The sequence below is a fragment of the Hylobates moloch genome, unplaced genomic scaffold, assembly GCF_009828535.3.
Source record: "Hylobates moloch isolate HMO894 unplaced genomic scaffold, HMol_V3 SCAFFOLD_24, whole genome shotgun sequence".
Taxonomy (NCBI): Eukaryota; Metazoa; Chordata; class Mammalia; order Primates; family Hylobatidae; genus Hylobates; species Hylobates moloch.
The window spans coordinates 2,191,218-2,215,576 of record NW_026652299.1 but is presented as its reverse complement, the minus strand read 5'-3'; the positions used below and the strand labels follow the sequence as shown (position 1 = coordinate 2,215,576).

The 24,359-nt window shown below is 53.4% G+C and overlaps 1 protein-coding gene across 4 annotated transcripts in view; it reads right to left on the bottom strand.

Annotated features, from left to right (window-relative positions):
* Nucleotides 1-9,880: 9,880 nt before the first annotated feature.
* CHST12 (carbohydrate sulfotransferase 12) overlaps nt 9,881-24,359 on the bottom strand; it is a 39,575-nt gene continuing 25,096 nt past the window's right edge. For all 4 annotated transcript variants that reach the window (XM_032145676.2, XM_032145677.2, XM_058434368.1 and 1 more), the window contains exon 2: nt 9,881-21,330. In XM_032145676.2, coding sequence (XP_032001567.1) covers nt 20,009-21,253 — 1,245 coding nt within the window. In that variant the 5' untranslated portion in view covers nt 21,254-21,330 and the 3' untranslated portion in view covers nt 9,881-20,008. The remainder of the gene's footprint in view (nt 21,331-24,359) is intronic.

The following is a 24,359-nucleotide window of genomic DNA, read 5'->3' as shown; positions in this document are numbered from 1 at the left end:
AAACTCCTAAGCTCAAGCAATCCTCCTGCCTCGGCCTCCCAAAGTGTTGGGATTACAGGCGTGAGCCACTGTGCCTGGCCCAGCTAAAGTATACAACAGTAAATGCTAGAATATTTTCCCTCTAACGGGGACAAAGCGAGTGGGACATCTGATGTGCCACTGTTATTCAGCATTATACTGCAGGCTCTACTCAGTGTGATAAGGGAAAACCAAAATGAAATAAGACAAAAGAAAGACATTAAAAGCATCCAGATTGGAAAGGAAGTAAAACTATCTTTATGCACAGATGATCATCCTGTATATCCTGAGAAATCACCCCAAAGCTATTAGAACTAATAAAGCTTAGTAAGGTAGCAAGATATAAGATGAATGTATAAAAATAAATTGTAGGCTGGGCCTGGTGGCTCACACCTGTAATCCCAGCACTTTTGGGAGGCCGAGGCAGGCCGATCACCTGAGGTCAGGAGTTTGAGACCAGCCTGACCAACATGGTGAAACTCTGTCTCTACTAAACATACAAAAATTAGCCAGGTGTGGTGGTGGGCACCTGTAATCCCAGCTACTCTGGAGGCTGAGACAGGAGAATCGCTTGAACCCAGGAGGCAGAGGTGACAGTGAGGCGAGATTGTGCTACTGCACTCCAGCCCGGACAATAAGAACGAAACTCCGTCTCAAAATAAATAAATAAATAGATAGATAGATAGATAGATAGATAGATAAATAAATTGTGTTTTATTTTACATATACTGGCAACAAACATTCTCAAAATAGAAATAACAGAACAATTTCATTCACAATAGCATAAAGAATAACAAAATACTTAGGAATAAATGTAACAAAAAAAAGTGCAAGGCTTATATGCCAAAAAAGACAAAATATTGTTGAGACAAATTAAAAGAAGCTGAAGTCAATGGAGAGGGGACCCATGTTCAAGGATGGATGGGCAGCGCTCCTCGAATTGATCTACATATTCAGCACAATCCTGGACAGGTGCGGCAGCTCACGCCTGTAATCCCAGCACTTTGGGAGGCTGAGGCAGGAGGAATTCAACCCTAAGACCAGCCTGGACAACATAGTAAAACCCCATTTCTACAAAAAAAAAAATTAAAACAAAAAAGTCAGGCCTGGTAGTGCATGCCTGTAGTCCTAGCTACTCAGGAGGCTGGAGGATCCCTTGAGCCCAGGAGGTTCTAGGCTGCAGTGGTGCAATCACAGCTCACTGCATCACTACACTCCAGCCTGGGCAACAGAGCAAGACCCTGACAAAGGGAAGACGAGGGGAGGGGAGAGGGAAGGGGAAGGGGAGGGGGGATGGGGAGCAAAAGGAAGGAAGGAAGGAAGGAAGGAAGAGGCTGGGTGCAGTGGCTCATGCCTGTAATCGCAGCACTTTAGGAGGCCGAGGCAGGTGGATCACATTAAGTCAGGAGTTCGAGACCAATCTTGCCAACATGGTGAAGCCTCGTCTCTACTAAAAATACAAAAATTAGCCTGGGGTCCTGGCATGTACCTGTAATCCCAGCTACTTGGGAGGCTGAGGCAGGAGAATTGCCTGAACCCGGGAGGTGGAGGTTGCAGTGAGCTGAGATCACACCACTGCACTCTAGTCTGGGTGAAGACGCAAGACTCCATCAAACAAAGAAAGAGAGACAGGGAGGGAGGGAGGGAGGGAGGAAGGGAAAAGAGAAGAAAAGAAAAGAAAAGAGAAAGTAAGGAAGGGAGAAAGGGAGGGTGGGAGGAAGGAAGGAAGAAAGGAGGGAGGGAGAGAGGGAAGGAAGGGAGGGACGGAGGGGAGGGAGGAAGGAAGGAAAGAAAGAAGAAGGAAAAGAAGGAAAGGAAAAGGAAGCAAAGGGGAGGGGAGGGGAGGGGAGGGGAGGGGAGGGGAAACTGGGGAGCCCCCATGAGGCCGGCCCCAGCTCTTCACAGCCCTGGGACTGGGTTTTCTGGCTCGGCTGTGTTGTTTGCTGAGTGGCCTCTGCTTCCAGCTTCTGACCTGCGGTTGCTGCCTCCTTCCCCCCACACCTCCTTGTACCCCCAGAGCCACTGACTGGTGGGAAGAGATGCCACGTTCCTGCCCTCGGGGCCACCTCGGCTGGCTGGACTGTGTGTGCTCAGCCACCTGCGGGGGAGGGGCTCAAAGAGTGACCTCAGCCAGCGTGGTCCTGGCAGCGCATCTTGGGGCTTAAGGCCTGGGGAGTCGGAGCCACTCAGCTCCTCGAGTCCCCCAGAGGGGCCCAGAGCAGTGACCCAACAGCAAGCGAGTGGTGGAGTCAGTGTGAACTTGGTTCAAACTGGAAACAGGTCGCCCTCACGGACAGCATTTGGCGGGAGGAGGGCAGCTCCGGCCAGCGTGGCCAGCATGGTGCTGAGGGCGCTGTGGGGCCCAGCAGACAGGAATCATGAGGGCGACAGAGCCTGGGTGACCAGGCCCAGCCCTGCCACGGGGCCCCCAGATCACCCAGTGCCCTCCTGGTCCAGCCGCCCAGGGGGCTGGGCAGCCACTTCCTGTGCCCCCCACGGCCTGTCCAGAACCGGAACTGTACAGCCACCCACACAGGGACCGTGTCTCAGAGGCTCGGGAGGGTGGCCTCAGGGCTGGAGGGATGCTCACTTGGGTGGCTTCAGGGCTCTCAGACCCATGGGAGACATTGAATTACCAAGTGCACCTGCACTTTGGCCGGCCATCCCGCGCCCTGCGTGCAGCCAGGTTTAGCCACGGGTGCGCCGCAGGCCGCTTTCCTGAGCCATGGCTGCCCCCTGGTGGAAGATGCCCAGGGCCCGGCCTGCCCAGCCCCATGCAGCCCCTCCAGGAGCCCTGTGCCAGGCTGCAGGTCCAGGACTCAAGGCTGGATCCACCCCAGATGAAGCTCCTCTAAGTGGCCCGGCTCACACCTTCCTCGGGCAGGCACAGGTCTCACTGGTTGGTGGGAATAGTTGCGTCAGCCCTTCCTGGGGCAGTGGAAGGTCTGGGGGCCACTCCCAGGGCTGCAGGACAGGCTCAGCATTTTGGCCAGAATCAAAGAGGCCGGGAAGTGCCCTGCCCAGGACAGAGCACTGAGATCCTGGAATAGGGCCAGGCGCGGTGGCTCACGCCTGCAATCCCACCACTTTAGGAGGCTGAGGCCGGCAGATCACCTGAGGTCAGGAGTTCGAGGCCAGGCTGGCCAACATGGCGAAACCCCATCTCTACTAAAAATACAAAACTTAGCCGGGCGTGGTGGCGGGCACCTGTAATCCCAGCTACTCAGGAGGCTGAGGCAGGAGAATCGCTTGAACCTGGGAGGTGGATGTTGCAGTGAGCCGAGATCGTGTCACTGCACTTCAGCCTTGGCAACAGAGCAAGAGTCTGTCCCCCCAAAGCAAAAACCCACAAGGGGCTGAGCTGCCACCCCTGTGGGGGTCCAGGAGATGCCAGGCCAGGCTGGGGGAAGCTGAGAGCAGCTCACCTCCCCCAAGCCCTGCAGGCTTGGGCTCAGCCTCTGGGCTCAGCACTGTGTGGGCCTGACGGGAGTTTCCCATGATTCTGGGCTGAAAATTCTGGGTGCCTGGGATGGGGGTGGGGGGGTGGGACATACCAGCTTGGATGAGAGCCCTGGGCCCCAGGTGTGCACCTGTGTCCTGTTACAAAGACGGGCAGTGGGGCAGAAGCGGCCACGGGCTGAGACACTGGATGTGTGCAAGTGTGTACGTAGGTGCCTGTGTGCTGTGTATGTCAGTGAGGGTGGAATGCATATTTTCTTCCTGTTCCCCAGGGAGTGGGGGGCCCTGAGGAAATTCGGGTCATGCCGGAGATGAAGAAGCTACACTGTCCTGGATGTCCGGGTAGGTTGCGTGTCTGAGACCCCACACAGGAAGGAGCTGGAAGCCTTGGGTGGGGAGGCCACAGCTCCAGGGGCTCCCGCCTGTGTCTGCCTGCCTGGAACGCTCAGAGGCATCCCCCAGCCCTGCAGGGGCCCCTTCCACTGTCCCTCCTCAGCAGGCACCCTCGTGGGAAGGTGTGGAGAGCTGGCACCTCAGCCCCAGGGAGATAATTCTTTAGGCTTTTTTTTTTTTTTTCAGACGGCGTCTCACTCTGTCGCCCAGGCTGGAGTGCAATGGCGCAATCTCGGCTCACTGCAACCTCCAACTCCCGGGTTCAAGCGATTTTCCTGCCTCAGCCTCTCACGTAGCTGGGATTACAGGCATTTGCCATCACACCCAGCTAATTTTTGTATTTTTAGTAGAGACCGGGTTTCACCATGTTGGCCAGGCTGGTCTCAAACTCCTGACCACAGGTGATCCACCCGCCTCGGCCTCCCAAAGTGCTGGGATGACAGGTGTGAGCCACCGCACCCAGCCTGGTTTCTGTAGGGCAATGACCTCAAGACCTCCTCTACACAGTGATACAAGGGGGACAGGGTCTTCCGAGTCCACACTCATCTCTGCACGTGGACTGTGCTCAAGCCCCGCTCCACCCACCTGAGGAAAGGACCTCTTTGCTCTGTTACCCTGGTCAGAGCCAGAAGCTAGCATGAGGCACCAGCCACTGTCTGAGGACACATGAACCTGCACTTCCAGCTGGTCATCGGCCCACGCCTTCCTGTAAGAAAATGACACACAGACGCCCTTGCACCCACGCACACACAGGTGCACACACGCACACCCGAGTCCTGCAGCCAGTCTGCACACTCCCGCCAGACCCAATCTCAGGGAAGGGCTGGGAAGTGTGACTGCTGCCGGCCTCAGTTCTTTTTTAATATGGGAGGTATCTGGAAAACGCGGAGCCTGATTCCATTCAAGATGTGACCAGGCCAGGCACGGCAGCTCGGGCCTGTAATTCCGGCACTTTGGGAGGTCAAGGCAGGAGGATTGCTTGAGCCCAGGAGTTTGAGACAAGCCTGGGCAACATAGCAAGACCCTATCTCCACAAAATATAAATTTAGCCAGGCATGGTGGCGGGCACCTGTGATCTCAACTACTCAGGAGGTTGAGGTAGGATGGCTTGAGCCTGGGAGGTGGAGCTTGCAGTGAGCCGAGATCGTGCCACTACACCCCAGCCTGGGAAACAGAGCAAGGCCCTGTCTCAAAAAATGTATATTTATTTAAAAAGAAGGCCGGGTGCAGTGGCTCATGCCTGTAGTCCCAGCACTTTGGGAAGCCAAGAAGGGTGGATCACCTGAGGTCAGGAGTTCGAGACCAGCCTGGCCAACATGGTGCAACTGCATCTCTACTAAAAATACAAAAATTTAGCCGGGCGTGTTGGTGGACGCCTGTAATCTCAGCTACTTGGGAGGCTGAGACAGGAGAATCACCTGAACTGGGAGGCGGAGGCTGCAATGAGCAGAGATGGTGCCACTGGACTCCAGCCTGGGTGACAGAGTGACACTCCATCTCTAAATAAATAAATAAATATAAATAAATAAAAATTAGCCTAGGAGTTCAAGGCTGCAGTGAGCTATGATCACACCACTGCCCTCCAGCGTGGGCAACAAGAGCAAAACTCCAAAAGAAAGAAAGAAAAAGAAAGAAAAGAAAGGGAAGAAAGGAAAGAAAGAAGACATGACCAGTCTGCTAAGCACAGCAGGTTTTGGCCTCCTCACCAGCTGAGATTCAGAATTGCTCGAAACCCCTGCAGAAGGTTACACCAGCTTTTCTCTGCCAGTCTCCACCCACATCCCAAACATTCTCCAAGAAGTGGAGGAAGAAGCTGAGGGTGGGTGGCCGGTGTCCCCTAAAGCCGCTGGGGCAGAAGGCGGGCTGCTCTGCCCCCAGGTCTTATCGGCTTTCATAGGAGGAATGGGTTTTGTTCAGTCCCGGGTAGAGAAGACATTGCCATTTACTGAGATCCAGGTGCATCTGACATAGAAGAGGGCGTGGTGCTCTGTGAGGTCCTGAGCTTCGAGGTTTGGACAAGGACTGGTGGGTGCCATTAACAGGGGGCAGATTCGGACGGGTATAAGAGTGAAGTTGGTTATCCAGCCTGGCAGGGGCCGTGACAGAGGGAGCCCCCCATCATTCAAGGGGTGCAAGGGGAGGCAGAGACCACCTGCCAGGAAGGCACCTGGCGAGAGCAGGGTCTCCCCAACTCCACACTTCCTGGCCCAGTTCCTTTATTGTTCAAATTTAAAATATGTTTGTGGCCAGGCACGGCAGCTCATGCCTGTAATCCTAGCACTTTGGAAGGCCGAGGAGGGCAGATCACTTGAAGCCAGGAGTTCGAGACCAGCCTGACCCACATGGAGAAATCCGGTCTCTACTAAAAAGAGAAAAATTAGCTGGGCATGGTAGTGTATGCCTATAGTCCCAGCTACTTGGGGAAGAAGCACTTGAACCCAGGAGATGGAGGGTGCAGGGAGCCGAGAGCTGAGATCGCACCACTGCACTCCTGCCTGGGCGACAGAGCGAGGCTCTGCTTAAAAAAAAAAGTGTTTATTTAGGCTGCTCTGCCTATGGAGTGGCCATTCTTTATTTCTTAACTTTCTTAATAAACTCGTTTTCACTTGTTTAAAGAAAAAATGTGTTTGTGGCCGGGCGCACTGGCTCATGCCTGTAATCCCAGCACTTTGGGAGGCTGAGGCGGGCGGATCACTTGAGGTCAGAAGTTCGAGACCAGCCTGGCCAACATGGTGAAACCTCATCTCTACTAAAAGTACAAAAATTAGCTGGGCGTGGTGGCACATGCCTGTAATCCCAGCTACCCGGGAGGTTGAGGCATGAGAATCGCTTGAACCTGGGAGGTGGAGGTTGTAGTGAGCTAAGATCATGCCACTGCACTCCAGCCTGGGCGACAGAGCAAGACTCTATCTCAACAACAATAAAAAAAAGTGTTCATTTCAGAAGAGGGTGTCAGAGTGTGGGGACCACAGCAAGAAGCCGCCTTTGAGGGGGTATGGGAAATGACCTCTGACTCCCACGCTGACCCTAAATCCTCCATGCGCAGGACCATGAAGGCAAGCACAGAGGGTCACTGAGGGGGTCACCGAACAGGAGGTTTGCTGATGTAAGAGGAGGAGGCTTTGGAGGAAGCCAGTGGCCGGGATAGTGGGAGCCTACACTCAATTCCCTGAGAAAGCGCAGCACCAGCCTCAGTGGTCGCTGCTGTATGGGGTCTTCCTGCTTCCATCAGCTACCCCATGACCTTCAGGCTCTCTGCAGCCCAGGCCTGCCAATGTGCCTCAGTGTGCCTCTCGCACTGCTGGCCCCTGGGGGCCACTCTCCTCTGCCCCGCAGCTGGGCCCTGCACCCCGCAGCACAGCAGGGCTGGATCGCTGGGACCCAGGGGCTCCCCGTGGGCCAGAAGCCACCAGGACCCCAGAAAAAGTCTGTTTCTGGATCCTCTCGGCAGAATGACTCGAGGCTCTGTCTTACTGGACCCAGCGGCTGGGCAGTGTTTCAGGCCAGGCTGCGTGGGACGGATCCACCAGGCGGGGTTGCTGGAGCCAGAGCATTGGCAGTGGGCACTGGGACCGCTCCAATTTCCCACAGGGACAGCAGGATGTGAGGCCCGGGCTGTAGCACTCACCACCCCACATGGTCGATCTTGTACCAGAACTTTTGCTGTTCGATCATGTCCTTGCGCTCTGTGCCTTGGTCAGGGGATTCCTGGGTTAAAATGTTAGAAATGACATCTCCAAGGTGCTTGGGACACCAGACAAAGCCCCACAGGCCCCAGCTGGAGCAGGGAGGTCCCCGGACATCTCATTCTCATGGCAGGTAAGGAACGGGAAGACATGGGCATAGCCAGGGCTCTCTGGACACAGCCGCAGCACTGAGCCCTGAGGGACAGGCCGTGGCTCCGTCATCCACAGACATAGTTCAGGCACCGCCTTGTTGGCTGCCTGGGGTGGAACCACTTCCTGGGGCTGCAGTGGGTTAATGCCAGGCCACGCCCTGGGCTGGAGAGGTTTTTCCTCAGAGCCTGGGTTTCTCCTCTCTCCTCCCCTCTGCCAATCTGGACAGTACTCAGAGTCGCACGAGGCTCCCGTCCCCTGGACTGCGGCTGGCACTCAGCTATTTGTCCTTTTTTCCAACTCTCCGCTTTTCCTTGTCAACGGCCTGAGGTCCAAGGCAGCCCCAAGGCCCAGCATGTGCTTTCCCTTCCAGCCCTGCTGCTGGCTCTTCTAGAGGCTAGGCTGGGACCCTGGAGACCTGGGGCTGGCTCAGACCCACCTGGGCTGTGCAGAGACGGACGGGGGCAAGGCCAGGGACAGATGCCACAACAGTCGGCAATGCTCCCACGAAGTGCCCTTGAGAGGTCTGGGCAAAGCCAGGGCTGGGTTCTCACTGATCCTGTGCCCTCAGTGGGTCACCGCAGCCTGGGTCTCCCTTTCCCCCTCTGGAAATGAGACTGATCATCATGACAATTCCTTCTGGCTCAGCCCATGCCTTCAAAGAGCCGTCCATTAAACCCTGGCGTGCCCATCAACACGCCTTTTCTCACACGCGCTGTCCTTCCCTACAAAGTCCTGTTCCCAGCCCCAGGCCACTTTCTCCTTAAAGGGTGACACCCGTGGACGGGCACCCAGGGAGCTTGGCGTGCAGGCTGAGGCAGGGATGAAAGGAGCCTGGCGTGGTGGCTCACGCTTATAATCCTAGCACTTTGGGAGGCCAAGGCAGGCAGATCACGAGGTCAGGAGTTCAAGACCGGCCTGGCCAACATGGGAAAACCCCGTCTCTACTAAAAATACAAAAAATTAGCCGGATGTGGTGGCACACACCTGTAATCCCAGCTACTCGGGAGGCTGAGGCATGAGAACCACTTGAATCTGGGAGGCATAGGTTGCAGTAAGCGTGAGATTCCGTCTCAAAAAGGAAAAGAAAGGGGCCCGTAGGAACAGAGAAACTGAAGGAACTGTGGCCCTCTCACCAAGAGACAAGCACCCTTTTCTCGAATGCCCTGGGGGTGGGGGTGGCTGGAGGAGAAATATCCCACAGCTTTTTTCTGAAGACACAAAACATCCACCCAGAGCCAGGCCTGAGACAGGGCGTGCCAAGCCCTCCACAACCTCCCAGGACAAGAGTGGCCCTGCCCACCCTACGTCCACTCACCAGGACGCCCTGCCTGGCCCCCTTCCCAAAGCACCATTGGGGGGGCTCTGGACTCTGGGAGAAGCTTCTGGAACGCCTCAGAACCAAACCAGTTTTCAATCAAACCTTTTAGAAGCCCAGACTACTTTCAAAGCCAGACCCCTTTGAAACCTGACATGTCGAAATCCACTTTGCAAATCTGTGCCCCCAAATTTTGAAACCAAAATATTCTGGAAACCTACTGGAAGGAAGACACATTGGGAGAGAACCAACTGAAACGGCAAAAACCGTTTCATCCAGATTGTTTTTTAAGGCCCCGGTTTTTTTGCAATAAAAGCAGTTTCATCAAAGCCAGAGTTCCCACTATAATTTTCCTGGGAAGAACCTCAGATGATTGAATGAGGCTCACAGAACTTGCTTGCTCTATGAGGACACACAAACTGTGAAGGAGCCCGGGGGGAGTAGGGGATTTTTGCCTTCCGCAGACTCTCCACCCAGCCATCTCCCAATGCCGTCGTCCTTGAGTGCCTGTGGGCGGAAAAACCCATTCCAGAACCATGCCTCAGAATCTCTCTGTCTTGGCCTGGCCCACGGTTTCTGAGCCTAACAGTTTCTCTCTGGCCTCTGAATGGGCTCTTTTAGCCTTGGTGCTGGCTGAAGCCAGTGCCACAGAGTGGAGAACCCTGGTGAGCTCAGGAACAAGGCAGGCCAGGAGGGGACAGCCCAGAGGTTGGCACTTTGATTTTTGTTTGTTTTTTGAGACAGAGTCTCACTCTGTTGCCCAGGCTGGAGTGCAATGGCACGATCTCGGCTCACTGCAACCTCTGCCTCCCAGGCTCAAGCAATTCTCGTGCCTCAGCCTCCTGAGTAGCTGGGATTACAGGTGCCCGCCACCACACCCAGCTAATTTTTGTATTTTTAATAGAGACAGGGTTTCACCATGTTGGCCGGGCTGGTGTCAAACTCCTGACCTCAGGTGATCCACCTGCCTTGGCCTCCCAAAGTGCTGGGATTACAGCCATGAGCCACCGCACCTGGCCAGTGTCATTTTCTTTAAAAGGCACCATCCATGGTTTGAGGGAGAAGAGATGAGACCACCAGTGGACCCTCCGGAAACCACCCAGCCTGGAGTTTGAGAACGGTGTCTCCCTCAGCATACCTGACTGTCCGCCAGAGACCCAACGGGAGGGAAGCAGTTCTGTCTTTGTTCCTGTGCTTGTGTGGATTCAAGGAGGCAAACTCGGCTGCAGAGTCCCGACTGTGTCCTACTTGCCCATGCCATTTGTAAGAGTTTTAAGAATTTTTGGTAATAATAAGAACTGAAATTCAATTCCTCCAAAAATTAAAGATAAATTACCATATGACCCCACACTCCTACTACTAGGCATATACTCCAGAGCCGCGGTCCCCAACCTTTTTGGCACCAGTGACTGGTTTCATGAAAGGCAATTTTTCCATGGATGGGGCAGAGGTATGGTTTTGGGATGAAACTGTTTCACTTCAGGCTGAGCACGGTGGCTCACACCTATAATCCCAACACTTTGGGAGGCCGAGGTGGGCAGATCACTTCAGGTCAAGAGTGAGACCAGCCTGGCCAACATGGTGAAACCCTGCTCTACTAAAAATACAAAAATTAGCTGGGCATGGTGGCACATGCCTATTAATTCCACCTACTTGGGAAGCTGAGGCACAAGAATGGCTTGAATCCAGGAGGCAGAGGTTGCAGTGAGCCGAGATTGCACCACTGCACTCCAGCCTGGGTGACAGCGAGACTCCACCTCAAAAAATAATAATAATAAACAAATAAAAAAATTAGCTGGGCATGGTGGCGGGCGCCTGTAATCCCAGCTACTTGGGAGGCAGAGGCAGGAGAATCACTTGAAGCCAGGAAGCAGGGGTTGCAGTGAGCCGAGATCATGCCACTGCACTCCAGCCTAGGCGAAAGAGTGAGACTCTGTCTAGAAAAAACAAAAAACAAAAAACTGTTCCACTTCAGATCATGAGGCATTAGACTGTCATGTGGAGAACCCTGGTATGCAGGGTTCACAGTAGGGTTCCTGCTCCTATGAGAATCTAATGCCGCCGCTGATCTGACAGGAGGCGGGGCTCAGGTGGGAATGCACGCTCACCTGCCGCTCACCACCTGCTGTGCAGCCCGGTTCCTAAGGGGCCATAGGCCAGTATTGGTCCATCACCAGGTGGTTGGGGACCCTTGCCCCAAAGAATTAAAAGCAGGGACTCGGCCAGCCGTGGTGGCTCATGCCTGTAATCCCAGCACTTTGGGAAGCCGAGGCGGGCGGATCACGAGGTCAGGAGATCCAGACCATCCTGGCTAACATGGTGAAACCCCATCTCTACTAAAAATACAAAAAATTAGCCAGGCGTGGTGGTGGGCACCTGTACTCCCAGCTACTCAGGAGGCTGAAGCAGGAGAATGGCCTGAACCTGGGAGGCAGAGCTCGCAGTGAGCTGAGATGGTGCCACTGCACTCCAGCCTGGGCGACAGAGCGAGACTCTGTCTCAAAAGAAAAAAGCAGGGACTCAAACAGGTATCTGCACACCCGTGTTCACATCAGCGTTATTCATGAGAGCCGAGAGACGGAAGCAACCCAGGTGTCCATCCGTGGGTGAATGGATACAGTGTGGTCTGTCCATACAACGGATATCGGTCAACCTTTAAAAGGAAGGCGATTCTGACTACAACATGAATAAACCTGGAAGACATTATACTACATGAAAGAAGCCAGACACAAAAGGACAAATATTGTACAAATCCACTTACAGGAGGTCCCTAGTCAAATTCAGAGACAGGAAGTAGAATGGTTGGTGCCAGGGGCTGGGGGGTGGGGGCGCGGGGGAATGGGGAGCTAGCTAGTGTTTAATGGGGACAGAGTTTCAGTTTTGCTAAATGGAGAGAATTTTGGAGATGGATGGCGGTAACGGTGGCAGGCAACCTGAATGTGCTTAATGCCACTGAACTGTTCACTTAAAAATGGGGAAGAGGGCACATTTTATGTTGCATGTATTTTACCACAACCTTTAAAAGAATTGAAATTAACACCAGTTAAAATCATTACCACCACCACAATTCACCCAAGAAAATATACTTACAAGGTCAACCTTTTCTTTTCTTATGAGAAACCCACTCTCCTAAACAGGATGGCCTTCTAATGATAAAATACAACACTTTTTTTTTTTTTTTTTTTTTTTTAAGACAAGATCTCGCTCTGTCACCCAGGCTGGAATGCAGTGGTGCAATCATGGCTCACAGCAGCCTTGACCTCCCAGACTCAAGTGATCCTCCCACCTCAGCCTCCTAAGTAGCTGGGACTACAGGTGCATACCACCATGCACAGCTTTTTCTTTTAGCTTTCGTAGAGACAAGTTCCCACTATGTTGCCCAGACTGGTCTCAAACTTCTGGGCTCAAGCAATACTCCTGCCCTGGGCTCCCAAAATGGTGGGATTACAGGCATAAGCTGCCCCCCGCAGCCATATTCTTATCATTCGTATTTAAACGAGTGAAGAAAGCATTTTTAAGGTTCCTATTCCAAATGTGCCTAAAAGAGGAACTCCAGCCCAGGGGCAGGAGACCAAGGCTGGAAGGCACTGCCGGTCCCAGGCCGCTCCCCCTGGGCCCCTGGGTCTGCGGTGAGCAGGTAGCAGCTCTGTTGTCTCCCTCCCCCATCTAGGCGGGCCTGGACGCCACCCCAATATCGCAGGCCACATAGGGCTCCACACGCTCCTCGCTCTTGCTCTGGTCTTCCCTCGGGCCCTGTGGGAATTCTCAAGTCAAGCCCAGCCGCCCCTGCTGACCCCGGTCAAGACTCTCACGGAGCATGGGGCCTGCAGGCTTTGAACCTCTTGAAACATTATAAGCAGAACATTGCCCCACAGCCTGAGAGACGCAGCCGTGTCTCTGCTAAGCAAGGATGGTGCTTAGAGAAGGAAAAAAGACAGGGCCTGGCTGTTTTATCCTGGGATTTCAAAGTGCATTTAGACACGCTAACTTATTACCACTCACGAGGTGGTAACTTCACACGGCCGGAGAAACGACGGCACAAGAAGTATCGTTGATTCCCGACCCCAAGACAAATCCAGAATGACACAGGATTGTGCAACCTCCAGACCTTTGTTCAAACAGCTTATTCTACCAGATAAACCTGCGCGGCGGCATTCTCCTTGGCAGTTTCTACAAGTGTGAAGGTGAATTCCTATCTAAGATAGAAGGTGACTATAGGTATAAAACACCACCTCCCAAATCAGCTTGTAGACCCTCCACTGTGGGTACCTCGGGCTGGCCCTACAGGCCTATTCTGTCTTCTCTTCAGTGGCCCACCCCGCTCCTACTCACACCCAAGCCTCATCGGGGGTGCCCAGTTCCCATCGTCCCAGGAAAGTCTGGGACCCTCTGCCTTTCACCGAGTTCAGGTCAAACAGCACCCCAAAGACCTGAGCTAGAATTTTCAAATCCAAATCTCCAAACACACACACACACACACACACACTCGTACACACAAGCGCAGACACACTTGCATGCACACTTGCACACGCACTCGCACACCTGCACACACACACTCCGCCAGCTTCTAGCCAGTACTTCAAACCCCCAAACTATAAGTAAAGTGCAAAAAACACCCAGATAGGCTGTGTTCGTTTATCACTGTCAAAGTCAACCAACAGATCCTCATCAGACAAGTGTGACGGGAGCATTACAGTGAGCAAATGCTCTCCAGATGGCACCATGACAGCCACAGGAGTCATTTCAGGCACGCCTGTGGAATGGTGCTTGGCTCAGATCAGTAGCGCCCACGGACAGACACAGAGAAGCCTTCAAACCAGGTGTCCTTTCCTCATTAGCCTCCCCATCAGAGATGCACTGAGAAATTATTCCTGTTGGACGTGGCGGCCCACGCCTGTAATCCCAGCACTTTAGGAGGCTGAGGCAGAAGGAGTACTTGAGCTCAGGAGTTTGGGACCAGCCTGGGTGACAAGGCAAGACCCCGTCTCTACCAAAAAAAAATTTTTTTTTGAGACAGAGTCTCACTCTGTCACCCAGGCTGGAGTGTAGTGGCGCCGATCTCCGCTCACTACAAGCTCCACCTCCCAGGTTCATGCCATTCTGCTGCCTCAGCCTCCCGAGTAGCTGGGACTACAGGTGCCTGCCACCATGCCCGCCTAATTTTTTTGTATTTTTAGTAGAGACGGGGTTTCTCCGTGTTAGCCAGGATGGTCTTGATCTCCTGACCTCATGATCCGCCCACCTCAGCCTCCCAAAGTGCTGGGATTACAGGTGTGAGCCACCACACCCGGCCACTACCAAAAATGTAAAAATTAGCTGGGCATGGTGGTGCATGCCTGTAGTCCCAGCTACTTGGGCGACTGAGGTGGGAGGATCACTTGAGCCCAGGAGGTCGAGGCTGCAGTGAGCTATGATCACACCACTGCACTGCAGCCTGGATGACAGAAAGAAACCCTGTCAAATAAAAAAGAAGAAGAAATTATTTCCAAAGGGGAAAAAAATCCCACGTTCTCCAATTAATCTCTCTGCTGGTGAAACAGTATCCCACTAGGACAGCCTCACCTATCCCTGGGTCCTGGCAGAGTAAGAACATGTTTCTAAAATCTCATGATGCTAACAAACGGCTCGTGTCCACATCAACAGTGCCCTGCATCCTCAGGTCATGTGGTTTCTCTCTTTACTGATGGAACTCCTTCAACCCTAGTTTATCAAACACCAACATATTAATGCAACTGTGTGTGAGTCTAGATCCTGTATGTGAAACGCTAGAAATCCAACCCAAATTAGCTGAAGCCAGTGCAAATTCCTTGAGGCGCACAGCTGAGAAGCACAAGTGGAGCCGGCTTCAGGTGCTCACCCCGTCCCGGCCCCTGATCTGGTGGCCCTTCCTCCCTCGGCAGTTGGTCTCAGTCCCAGGATGGCTTTTCTAGGTGGTCACAGCACTGTAACGTCCATCCCCTCCGCCTGCCAAAACCTCTTCCCAGAGACTCACAGCTAAGGGCACTGGGTCTCAGGGGTCCAGGTTGGGAAATCAGCCCTGCCCCGTATCAACCATGGGAGGCAATGGCTCAGGTGCATCTGCCCTTGGGCTTGGGTGGGTAGGGCCTGGCTCAGCCCTCCTGGGCTAAGGGAGAGGGCGGAAGAGACGGGCTGTCTGACCAGGAGGAGGAATGCACACAGGCAAAACACAACAGACGTGTGCAGTCACTCCAGCGCTCTGGAGAAACGTTTAAACACTTTTAGATTAATTACGTCCATGCAAGCCAAGCTTTCCCTTTTGATATTCTTAGGTTTGGTAGGGTAGAAGAGGATGTGTGGCTTATAAATAAGTGAGCAAAAGTTACCCCTGGATAATGGGCAGGGGAGCGCCCCAGCCTGGTGATGGCATCCTCGGGGGCTGGACAGTATCTGCAGCCTGTGTGATATTTGGGAGTCTGTTATTCTTCAGGGCGGGGCTGCCAATGAGAACAGAGCGTCCCCAGCTCTCTGCCAAGAGTCTCAGCCACTCCCCCCGGCTGCCTCCATCCAGGCGGGTGAGCACACATGGAGGGGAGTGCCACCAGGATCCCGGGCTTCCTTTCAGAGGCACTAGGGAGAAGACTCTGGGGATGTTGGTGTGGCCCCAATGTCCTGCCAGAGGGAAACACCTATCACCATGCTGAACCAACAGATGCAGGAAAGGTCCCCCCACCAAGGTACAACCAAGGCAGCTCACATCCAGGGACAGGTGCCCCAGGCAGCTTAGCTCAGGAGGGTCCCTCTGGGGAGACCTGGTCTGCACCAGGAAGCAGATCACATGTTCACAAAATGCACACGCCACCCACTCTGCTTGGACCCACACAAGGACAATGTCCACAGCTTCCAGCTCAGACGGCTGCTCCCATCCCGTGTCACTGTCCCTCATGGGAACCAGGGCTTAGCCACCCTGCATTCACTCTCCATCCCTGCGGCAGCCCTGCCAGCCTCTCACCTGAGTGCAGGAGACAGGGTGGGGAGAGAGAGGCGTGGCCATCCAGGCCCCAATGAACACAGCTGGCCTCATCGGAGGGTTTGCAGCAGCGAACATGGAATACAACTCCTACACCCTCTGGAAGAAGGAAACAAGAAAAATATCCTGATGTGTGTGTGCGTGTGTGTGCGTGTGTGTGTGTGTGTGTGTGTGTGTGTGTGTGTGTGTGTGTTCCGATTCCTAAGTGGCAGAGCTAGGTTAAAGCCCCACCTTCACCAAACCACTCACCTCAGGGCACAGACGTGCTCAGACCTCACCGAGAAGATAAATTGAAATCCTAATCCTTGCCCTCCATCAAGACATAGGGCCAAAACCAAACCTGAAATTTTTCCAATAGTTCAAATAAATGGCAAAAGCACTACCGCAAACTCCACTAAATATCCACTGGGGGTTGTAAGTATCAGCGAATGAAGAAGCATGAGATGCTTTCAGAGGAAAGGGAGGGAGGCGTCACCCACACACCCGCAAGTCACACCTGTGTCAAATTCCTGGGGCAGATGGAAAATACACAGCATCAGACACTGGGAGGCGAGTCCAGGAGCAGCCAGGCCGCCCAGCCCAGGCCTTGCCCAACTGTGAACGGGAGAGGTGCCCTCCCACTGATTCGAGGCACAGCCATCACACAAGAGACAGGGCTTGTGACACGACCCCACACCCAACCAAGTCATTCTCATGACTGTGCTCAAAGTGTGGACACAGCTGGAGGATGGAGGCCAACAGGATAAAAGAGTTTAAGTTTATGGTTAAATTTTCCACTTGTACAATGCCAATTTTCATAAAATGTATAATTTGCTGTGTTTCAGTGGAAAAAGAAAAAAACAGAGCCAAATGTCTCTATGCAGTGTGGTGCTGCGCATCAGGGACACAGGGAAGAATCAGAGGAAGTGGGTTCTCCCCGCTCACACCTCCCTCTCTTCCCGGAGATGCCTCCCCTGGGCCCAGCAGGCCCTTTTCTGCCACTCCCTTCCGGAGTCATCCCCACGGGCGGTGGCCCTGACCATGGCCCGGGAATCTGGGCAGGTGCGTGGATGTGGGTGGTGTCTTCTCCAGGAACCCCTCCACATCCCTGCAAACACCCCAGGTGCTCAGGAAAACCGACCCTCAGAGGAACCACAACAAGAACTGGGAATGCAGAAATGGAGGGGACGCGGGACCCCCTCAGTGAGTGAACCACCCAGTGGGTTCTGACATTCGTCTGAACATCCTATAAACAAACGCATCCCGGGGAGGTGCTCCAGCAGAGGCAGACACAAAGGGTCATGCCCAGAATATGGAAAACAAGCCCTCAGCAGATTCACTGACACCCTGTTCACAGCAGCATTCAATCCACATTCACAGGAAGGCAGAAGCAACTCCGTGTCCAACAACTGATGAACAGATAAACAAATCATGCCTCTTCCACACAATGGGACATTATTCAGCCTCAGAAAGGAAGTTAGTTCTGACACCTGCCATGACACAGATGAAACTGGAGGACACTGCATGACATGAAGTACATCAGTCCCAAAAGGACCAATACTGTGTGACTCCACTTCTGAGGGAGCTCAGGTAGTGGAAATCAGAGAGTGGAAGATGCTGCCTTCTACCAGTGGGGAGCAAGCGCTGAATGGGGACAGAGTTTCCGTTTGGGAAGATGAGAAAGCTCTGGAGAGGATGGTGGTGATGGTGGTACGACAATACAAACGTGCTAATGCCACACAACGGTGCACTTAACGATGGTTAAGATGGTACGTTTAAAATTAAAAATTCTTATCATAATAAAAAAATTGGAGGGGCCAGCTGTGATGGCTCATGCCTGTAATCCCAGCACTTTGGGAGGGTGAGGCAGGAGGGTCACTTAAGCCCAGGAGTTTGAGACCAGCCTGGGTAACACAGTGAGACCTCATCTCTGCTAAAAATAAAAAATTAGCTGGGCAGGCTGGGGCTCACCTGCAACCCCAGCTACTTGGGAGTCTGAGGTGGGAAGATCACTTGAGCCCTGGAGGTTGAAGCTGCAGTGAGCTGTGATCGCACCACTGTACTCCAGCCTGGATGACAGAGCGAGACCCTGTCTCCAAAAACAAAACAAAACAAAACTAAAAGAAAGCAAAGCTTCAGAAAGGAAGGCAGGAGGTGTCTAACACAGGGGAGACCTGAGGCAAGCAGGCACTCAGGGGCCAAGACCTACACGAGCCCACCTGAGCCTGGGGAACACAGGGACACCACACACAGGGGACCCTGGGGGACATCCCAACCATGCACGGCCAGCAACCAGGGACTGGGCAGCAGTGACAAACACCACACACGAGGAAGACAGGTCAAGCAGGGTGCCTGAAACCATGAAATGACTGCAACCGTCTCTCCAACTATGGCTTAGAAGCAGAAATAGCAAAGGAGTTTCAGCCAGATGTTTCCAGAGCCTCCTCTGACACTTTTATCAAGACGGGGCCCATCAAACCTGAGGGTTCAAGGTCAGCCGTGTCCTTGAGGGTGAAGGCACTGGAGCAAAACCAACCAGAAAGCCACAGAGACAGTCACACGGAGCCTCTTCTCGGTGACGCTGGGTACTGTCATCCAGCACAGTCTAGAGATAAACGCCAACCCACTCTATTCCTGCCAACTGTATACCTCAACAGCCAAAGTTTACTTTCTATTTTATTTAATCTATCTATCTACCTATCTATCTTCTGTCTATTTAGAAACAGAGTCTTGCTCTGCTGCCCAGGCTGGAGTGCAGCAGCATGATCACAGGTCACTGCAGCCTTAACTCCTGGGCTCCAGCGATCCTCCTGCCTCAGCCTCCCGAGTAGCTGGGACTACAGGTGTGCACCATCATGTCTGGCTAATTTTCTTATTTTTTGTAGACACACGGTCTCGCTATGTGGTCCAAACTGATCTTGAACTCCTGGGCTCAAGTGATCCTCCCTCTTCAGCCTCCCGAGTAGCTGGGTTTACAGATGTGCACCACCACGTCCTTTTTATTTTTTGCAGAGACGAGGTCCTTGCTCTGTTGCCCAAGCTGGTCTTGAACTCCTGGGCTCAAGTGATCTTCCCCCCTCAGCCTCCCAAAGTGCCAGGATTGCAGGCATGAGCCACCGTGCCCAGCCTTAATAGCCATAATGTATTCATATTTATTTATTTATTTATTTATTTTGAGATGGAGTCTCGCTCTGTCACCCAGGCTAGAGTGCAATGTCGCGATCTCAGCTCACTGCAGCCTCTGCCTCCTGGGTTCAAGTAATCTTTCCATCTCAGAACTCCCGAGTAGCTGGGACTACAGGTGCACACCACCACACCCGACTCACTTTTTTTTTTTTTTTTTTTGTATTTTTAGTAGAGACAGGGTTTCACCATGTTGGCCAGGTCTCAAATTCCTGACCTCAAGCGATCCTCCTGTCTGGGCCTCCCAAAGTTCTGGGATTACCTGCCTGAGTCACTCGCCCGGCCTTAACAGCCATAATTTAAACTAGAAAGTAACGGGAACAGCTGGAGTTAGAAATCTTGCTTCTGTAACTGACCGGTTTACCTCTGACTTGACTTCAAACAGGAAGCCCTGAAGATTGACCTTTTCAAGTACAATACTTAAACAAAGAACTTTCCCTCTGGAAGGATTTGTCGGCTACCCTTCCAAAAATAGACAGGTGCGGCCTGACTTCAAGTGCAGGCCCCGCCCTCCTCCTGTGAGTGGCCCGAGCCCTGGAGGCAGCTCCATCAGTCTCAGCATCCCCTCCCGGCGGCCGCATGCTCAGCCAGAGAAACCACAGGAGCGGGCGGGCTGGCGGGCAGAGGGGAGATTTTACTCCAGCGTTCCCTTCCACGTTTCGTATTAAATATCTGAAATATATTAATCTTAAAAAACAATATCGATACAGTACTCAATGGATAGAGGCAGTGGAGTAAACAAGAAGCCCAGATTGCAAAATCGTAGGTCATAAAAAAACTGGAGTGCGCGTGCGGCAGGTTCCAGGCACGCGGGGAAGGGCAACGCGAAAGCTTTCAGTCTCGGAGGAGGTTTTCGGGCTTGGGGTAGCCGAAGAGAACAAAGTCGGCCTCGTAGAGTTTGTACAGCTGCTGCCTCCAGGCCAGGGGGATCTTGGCGAACCAGTCCTCCTCCCAGCTGCTGGCGGTCCTGTTCCGGTAGCTCGGGGGGAAGCGGAGGTGCCGGTCCACCTGGAGCAGCTGCAGCAGCTGCGCGGCGTCCTCGTCCAGCGTCTCCAGCTTCCCCACAAAGTCGTAGTCGATCTGGCACGGGTGGCAGAGGCGGTACACCTGCCGCCAGTGCTCGTTGAAGGGCGCCAGCTTCTCCGTGTGCGGGTCCAGCAGGTACTGGATGAAGTTGGCGAAAGACACCTTGAGGCCGGCGCGGAAGGCCTCGCGCGCGGAGGCGGGCAGGCTGGTGTGGTTGGCGTACAGCCGCAGCATGGGCACGGCGAACTTGCGGTAGAACTCCTCGTTCTCCAGCTCGAACTTGCTGCGGAAGGCGGAGATGAGGCGCACGAAGGGGTCACGCACGAAGAGGAACTTGGTGTATTTCTTGAGCTTGACCTTCATGAGGTGGCGGGAGAGCTTCCCGTAGCGGCGCCAGAACTTGTTGAAGGTCAGGTGCGCGCTGGCGTTGTGCACGTGCTCGCGCGGGATGCGCAGCGGGTCGCGGTAGGGCGCACCGCGGTGCAGCAGGCTCCCGCTCAGCACAATCATCACGCGCTTCCAGTTGGTGCAGGCCACCTTGGGCACGTAGCAGTAGATGGCGCCGTGCCGGTCGTCCACGATCAGGTGGCTCAGCTCCGAGTTGGGGATGTCGTCGAATGCGCGCTCCTTGGTGGGGAAGGCCAGGCTGGAGTTGGCGCAGAAGCCCCGCAGCACGCTCCTCCGCTCCGCCTGCTGCCGGCCCTGGTCGGGGCTGCGCCGGGCGTCGCGCGGGGACCAGTCGTAGCCTCTCACGCTCTCCTCCATGCTCCCCGGCGCAGGCGGCTGCTCCGTCTCCTTTCTAGGAAGGTCGCTCTGCTTCACGCCAGCACTGAGAAACTTGTCCAGAAACTCGTCGACGTCGGAGTCGGCCGTGAGCTCCCTATCCCTGTCCGGCCCGGGCGTGGGCAGCGGCGGCCCCGTGTGCGGCCTAGAGAAGGACGTGTGCAGGTAGAAGTGCGCGGCGCCTGCGCTGTCCCAGTATACGATGATCAGCAGGATCATGAACACCGAACCCAGCACCAGCCACAGCCGGAACAGCCGGGCCTTGGTCATCCTGCCCCGGGTGGGCCGGGCCCTCTCCAGGCCTCTCACTTCAGCTTCCTGCAGAGCCGGGGCATCCTGCTGGGAACCTGCAGAGGCAATGACACACTAGTTAATGACTGAGGTGCACCGGGGCTCTGACTCCTGCCTTCTGATCAGTGGGGGACTTGGGCCTGGAGGAGCAGGAGCGCTGGGCCACATGGTATCAGCTCGCCCTCCAGAGGGGCTGGAGGCTGAGGTCAGCAGTGCAGGGAGTCTACACATCCATGTGGCCGAGCACCATAATGACCCTGGACGCCAAGGCTCGCGTACTTCCCTGGCTGGCAGTACTCCACATGTGCTGACACTCGCCACTGCCGGGAAAGTAATACTGTCCACAACTCCCGAGAAGAGGACGCCTCCCAAGGAGTGGAGACCAGCTCTAGGTGTGAGCCCTCCTGGACTCTGTCCTCTCTGCAACTCTTCCCAAGGCTGATTTTTTTTTTTTTTTTGATACGGAGTCTGGCTCTGTGGCCCAGACTGGAGTGCAGTGGCCCGACCTTGGCTCGCTGCAAGCTGCGCCTCCCAGGTTCACGCCATTCTCCTGCCAAGGCTGATTTTAATCTTCAAAACTTTCCTATAATAAACCATAGCCACAAGAATAACTGCGATCAGTGAGCTCTGTAATCTTTCTAGCAAATCATCAAACCCCACAGTGGTCTCAGGGATGCCTGCATTTGCTATTGGTGTCATAAGTAAGAGGGGTCTTGGGAACCATTCCTTAACCTCGCAGTGACCCAACAACAGGAAAATTGTTTTGGCAACACCTACTCTACTTAAGTCGAATGCCAATGGAAAAACTGCACCCCACAGCTTCATCAGGGCCACCCTGAAAGCTGACCTTCCACACCACCCTGGCTTCCCAAAAGTAGGTGGCACATTCCTGTTCCCCTGCCAGGCACCAGGGGGTGTTGGTGGGGCAGAGCTGGGAGCTGATCCCCCTTCCTCTGCCCATGGAAGTAGAGGTGCTTCCTCTGTCTGTCCCACCAGGGTACTGTCAGTGTGGTCCAGCAGGGAGCTAAGCCTTGACCCCACCTGGCATCCACAAGGCAGAAGGAGGTGGTGTGAGGCAGGAGAGTCCACACTCTGACTCCCTCTCCCCCGGCCAGGTCAGAGCCCAGTGGGAGCTGAACTCCAACTCTACTCCACCCCTATCTGGCACCCATGACAAGGCGTGAGGCAGTTAGAGGTGGGGCAAGTTGGCCCTCTACTTTCTCACCTCCTCTCTCCTGGGAATGGAAAACATTAATCATGCAAACATTAATGAAAAGAAAGCAGGAGTGGCTATCTTAGTATCAGATGAAGCAAACTTCAGAAGGAAGGAAACTACTAGAGACAAAGGGACATTACATAATGACAAACAGTTAAATCCCCAGGAAGACATAATAATCCTAAATCTGTATGCACCAAACAACAGAGCCTCAAAATACAAAAAGCAAAATAGACGAATCCACAATTATGGCTGGAGACTTCAACACTTCACTCTTGATAACTGACAAAACTATGAGGCAGAAAATCAGCAAGGATACAGAAGAACTCAACACCAGCAACCAACAGGACCTAACCGACATACGCGGAACACTCACCTAACAAGAGAACACAGTTTTTTCTAAGTGTCCACAAAACATTCACCATGGTAGATCAAACCTCAACTAATTTAAAAGAATTGAAATCTTGACAGGGCACGGTGGCTCATATCTGTAATCCCAGCACTTCAGGAGACTGAAGCAGGTGGATCACTTGAGATCAGGAGTTGGAGACCAGCCTGGCCAACATGGTGAAATCCTGTCTTTACTGAAAATACAAAATTTAGGCTGGGTGTGGTGGCTCATGCCTGTAATCCCAGCACTTTGGGAGGCCGAGGCAGGAGGATCACCTGAGGTCAGGAGTTCAAGACCAGCCTGGCCAACATGGTGAAACCCCATCTCTACTAAAAAAATGCAAAAATTAGCTGGGCATGGTGGCAGGTGCCTGTAATCCCAGCTACTCAGGAGACTGAGGCAGGAGAATCACTTGAACCCAGGAGGCAGAGGTTGCAGGGGGCTGAGATTGTACCACTGTACTCCAGCCTGGGTGACTGAGTGAGACTCCATCTCAAAAAAATAAATACAAATGAATAAATAAATAAAAAGAATTGAAATATTTTAAGAGTTTTCTAGCTATAAAGGAATAAAACTAGAAATCAATAACAGAAAAGACAACAGGAAAATCCACAAACACAAATTCGTGGAAAATAAATGACATACTTCTAAATAATAGCAAAGGAAGAAGCTAAAGTACACAGAACAGAATGAGAATGAAAATACAACGTATGTTACAGTCACTGTGGTGCCAAGAGCATTAGAAAACAGAAGAGGCCGGGCACGGTGGCTCTCTCCTATAATCCTAGCACTTTGAGAAGCCGAGGCGAGAGGATACTGTGAGCCCAGGAGTCCAAGACCAGCCTAGACAACATGGCAAAACCCCATCTCTATTAAAAATGCAAAAATCTGCCATGTATGGTGGCGTGCACCTGTAGTCCTAGCTACTCTGGAGGCTGAGGCAGGAGGATCGCTTGAGCCCAGGAGGTCAAGGCTGCAGTGAGCCAAGATCGTGCCACTGCCCTCCAGCCTTGGTCTTGGCAAGACCAAGACACTGTCTCAAAAGAAAAAAAAAACAAAAAACAAAAAAACCAACCAAACAAAAAAAACCATGAATCATCTTTGTTTTTTTTTGTTTTTTTTTTTTTGAGAAGGAGTCTCGCTCTTTCACCCAGGCTGGAGTGCAGTGGCGCGATCTCAGCTCACTGCAGGCTCCGTCCCCCGGGGTTCACGCCATTCTCCTGCCTCAGCCTCCCACGTAGCTGGGACTACAGGTGCCCGCCACCTCGCCCGGCTAATTTTTTTGTATTTTTTAGTAGAGACGGGGTTTCACCGTGTTAGCCAGGATGGTCTCGATCTCCTGACCTCGTGATCTGCCCGCCTCGGCCTCCCAAAGTGCTGGGATTACAGGCGTGAGCCACCGCGCCCAGCCCATGAATCATCTTTATCAGGAACAAGATAAGGAATGAAATTATAGAACCTGCAGCCATTGAAAGGAT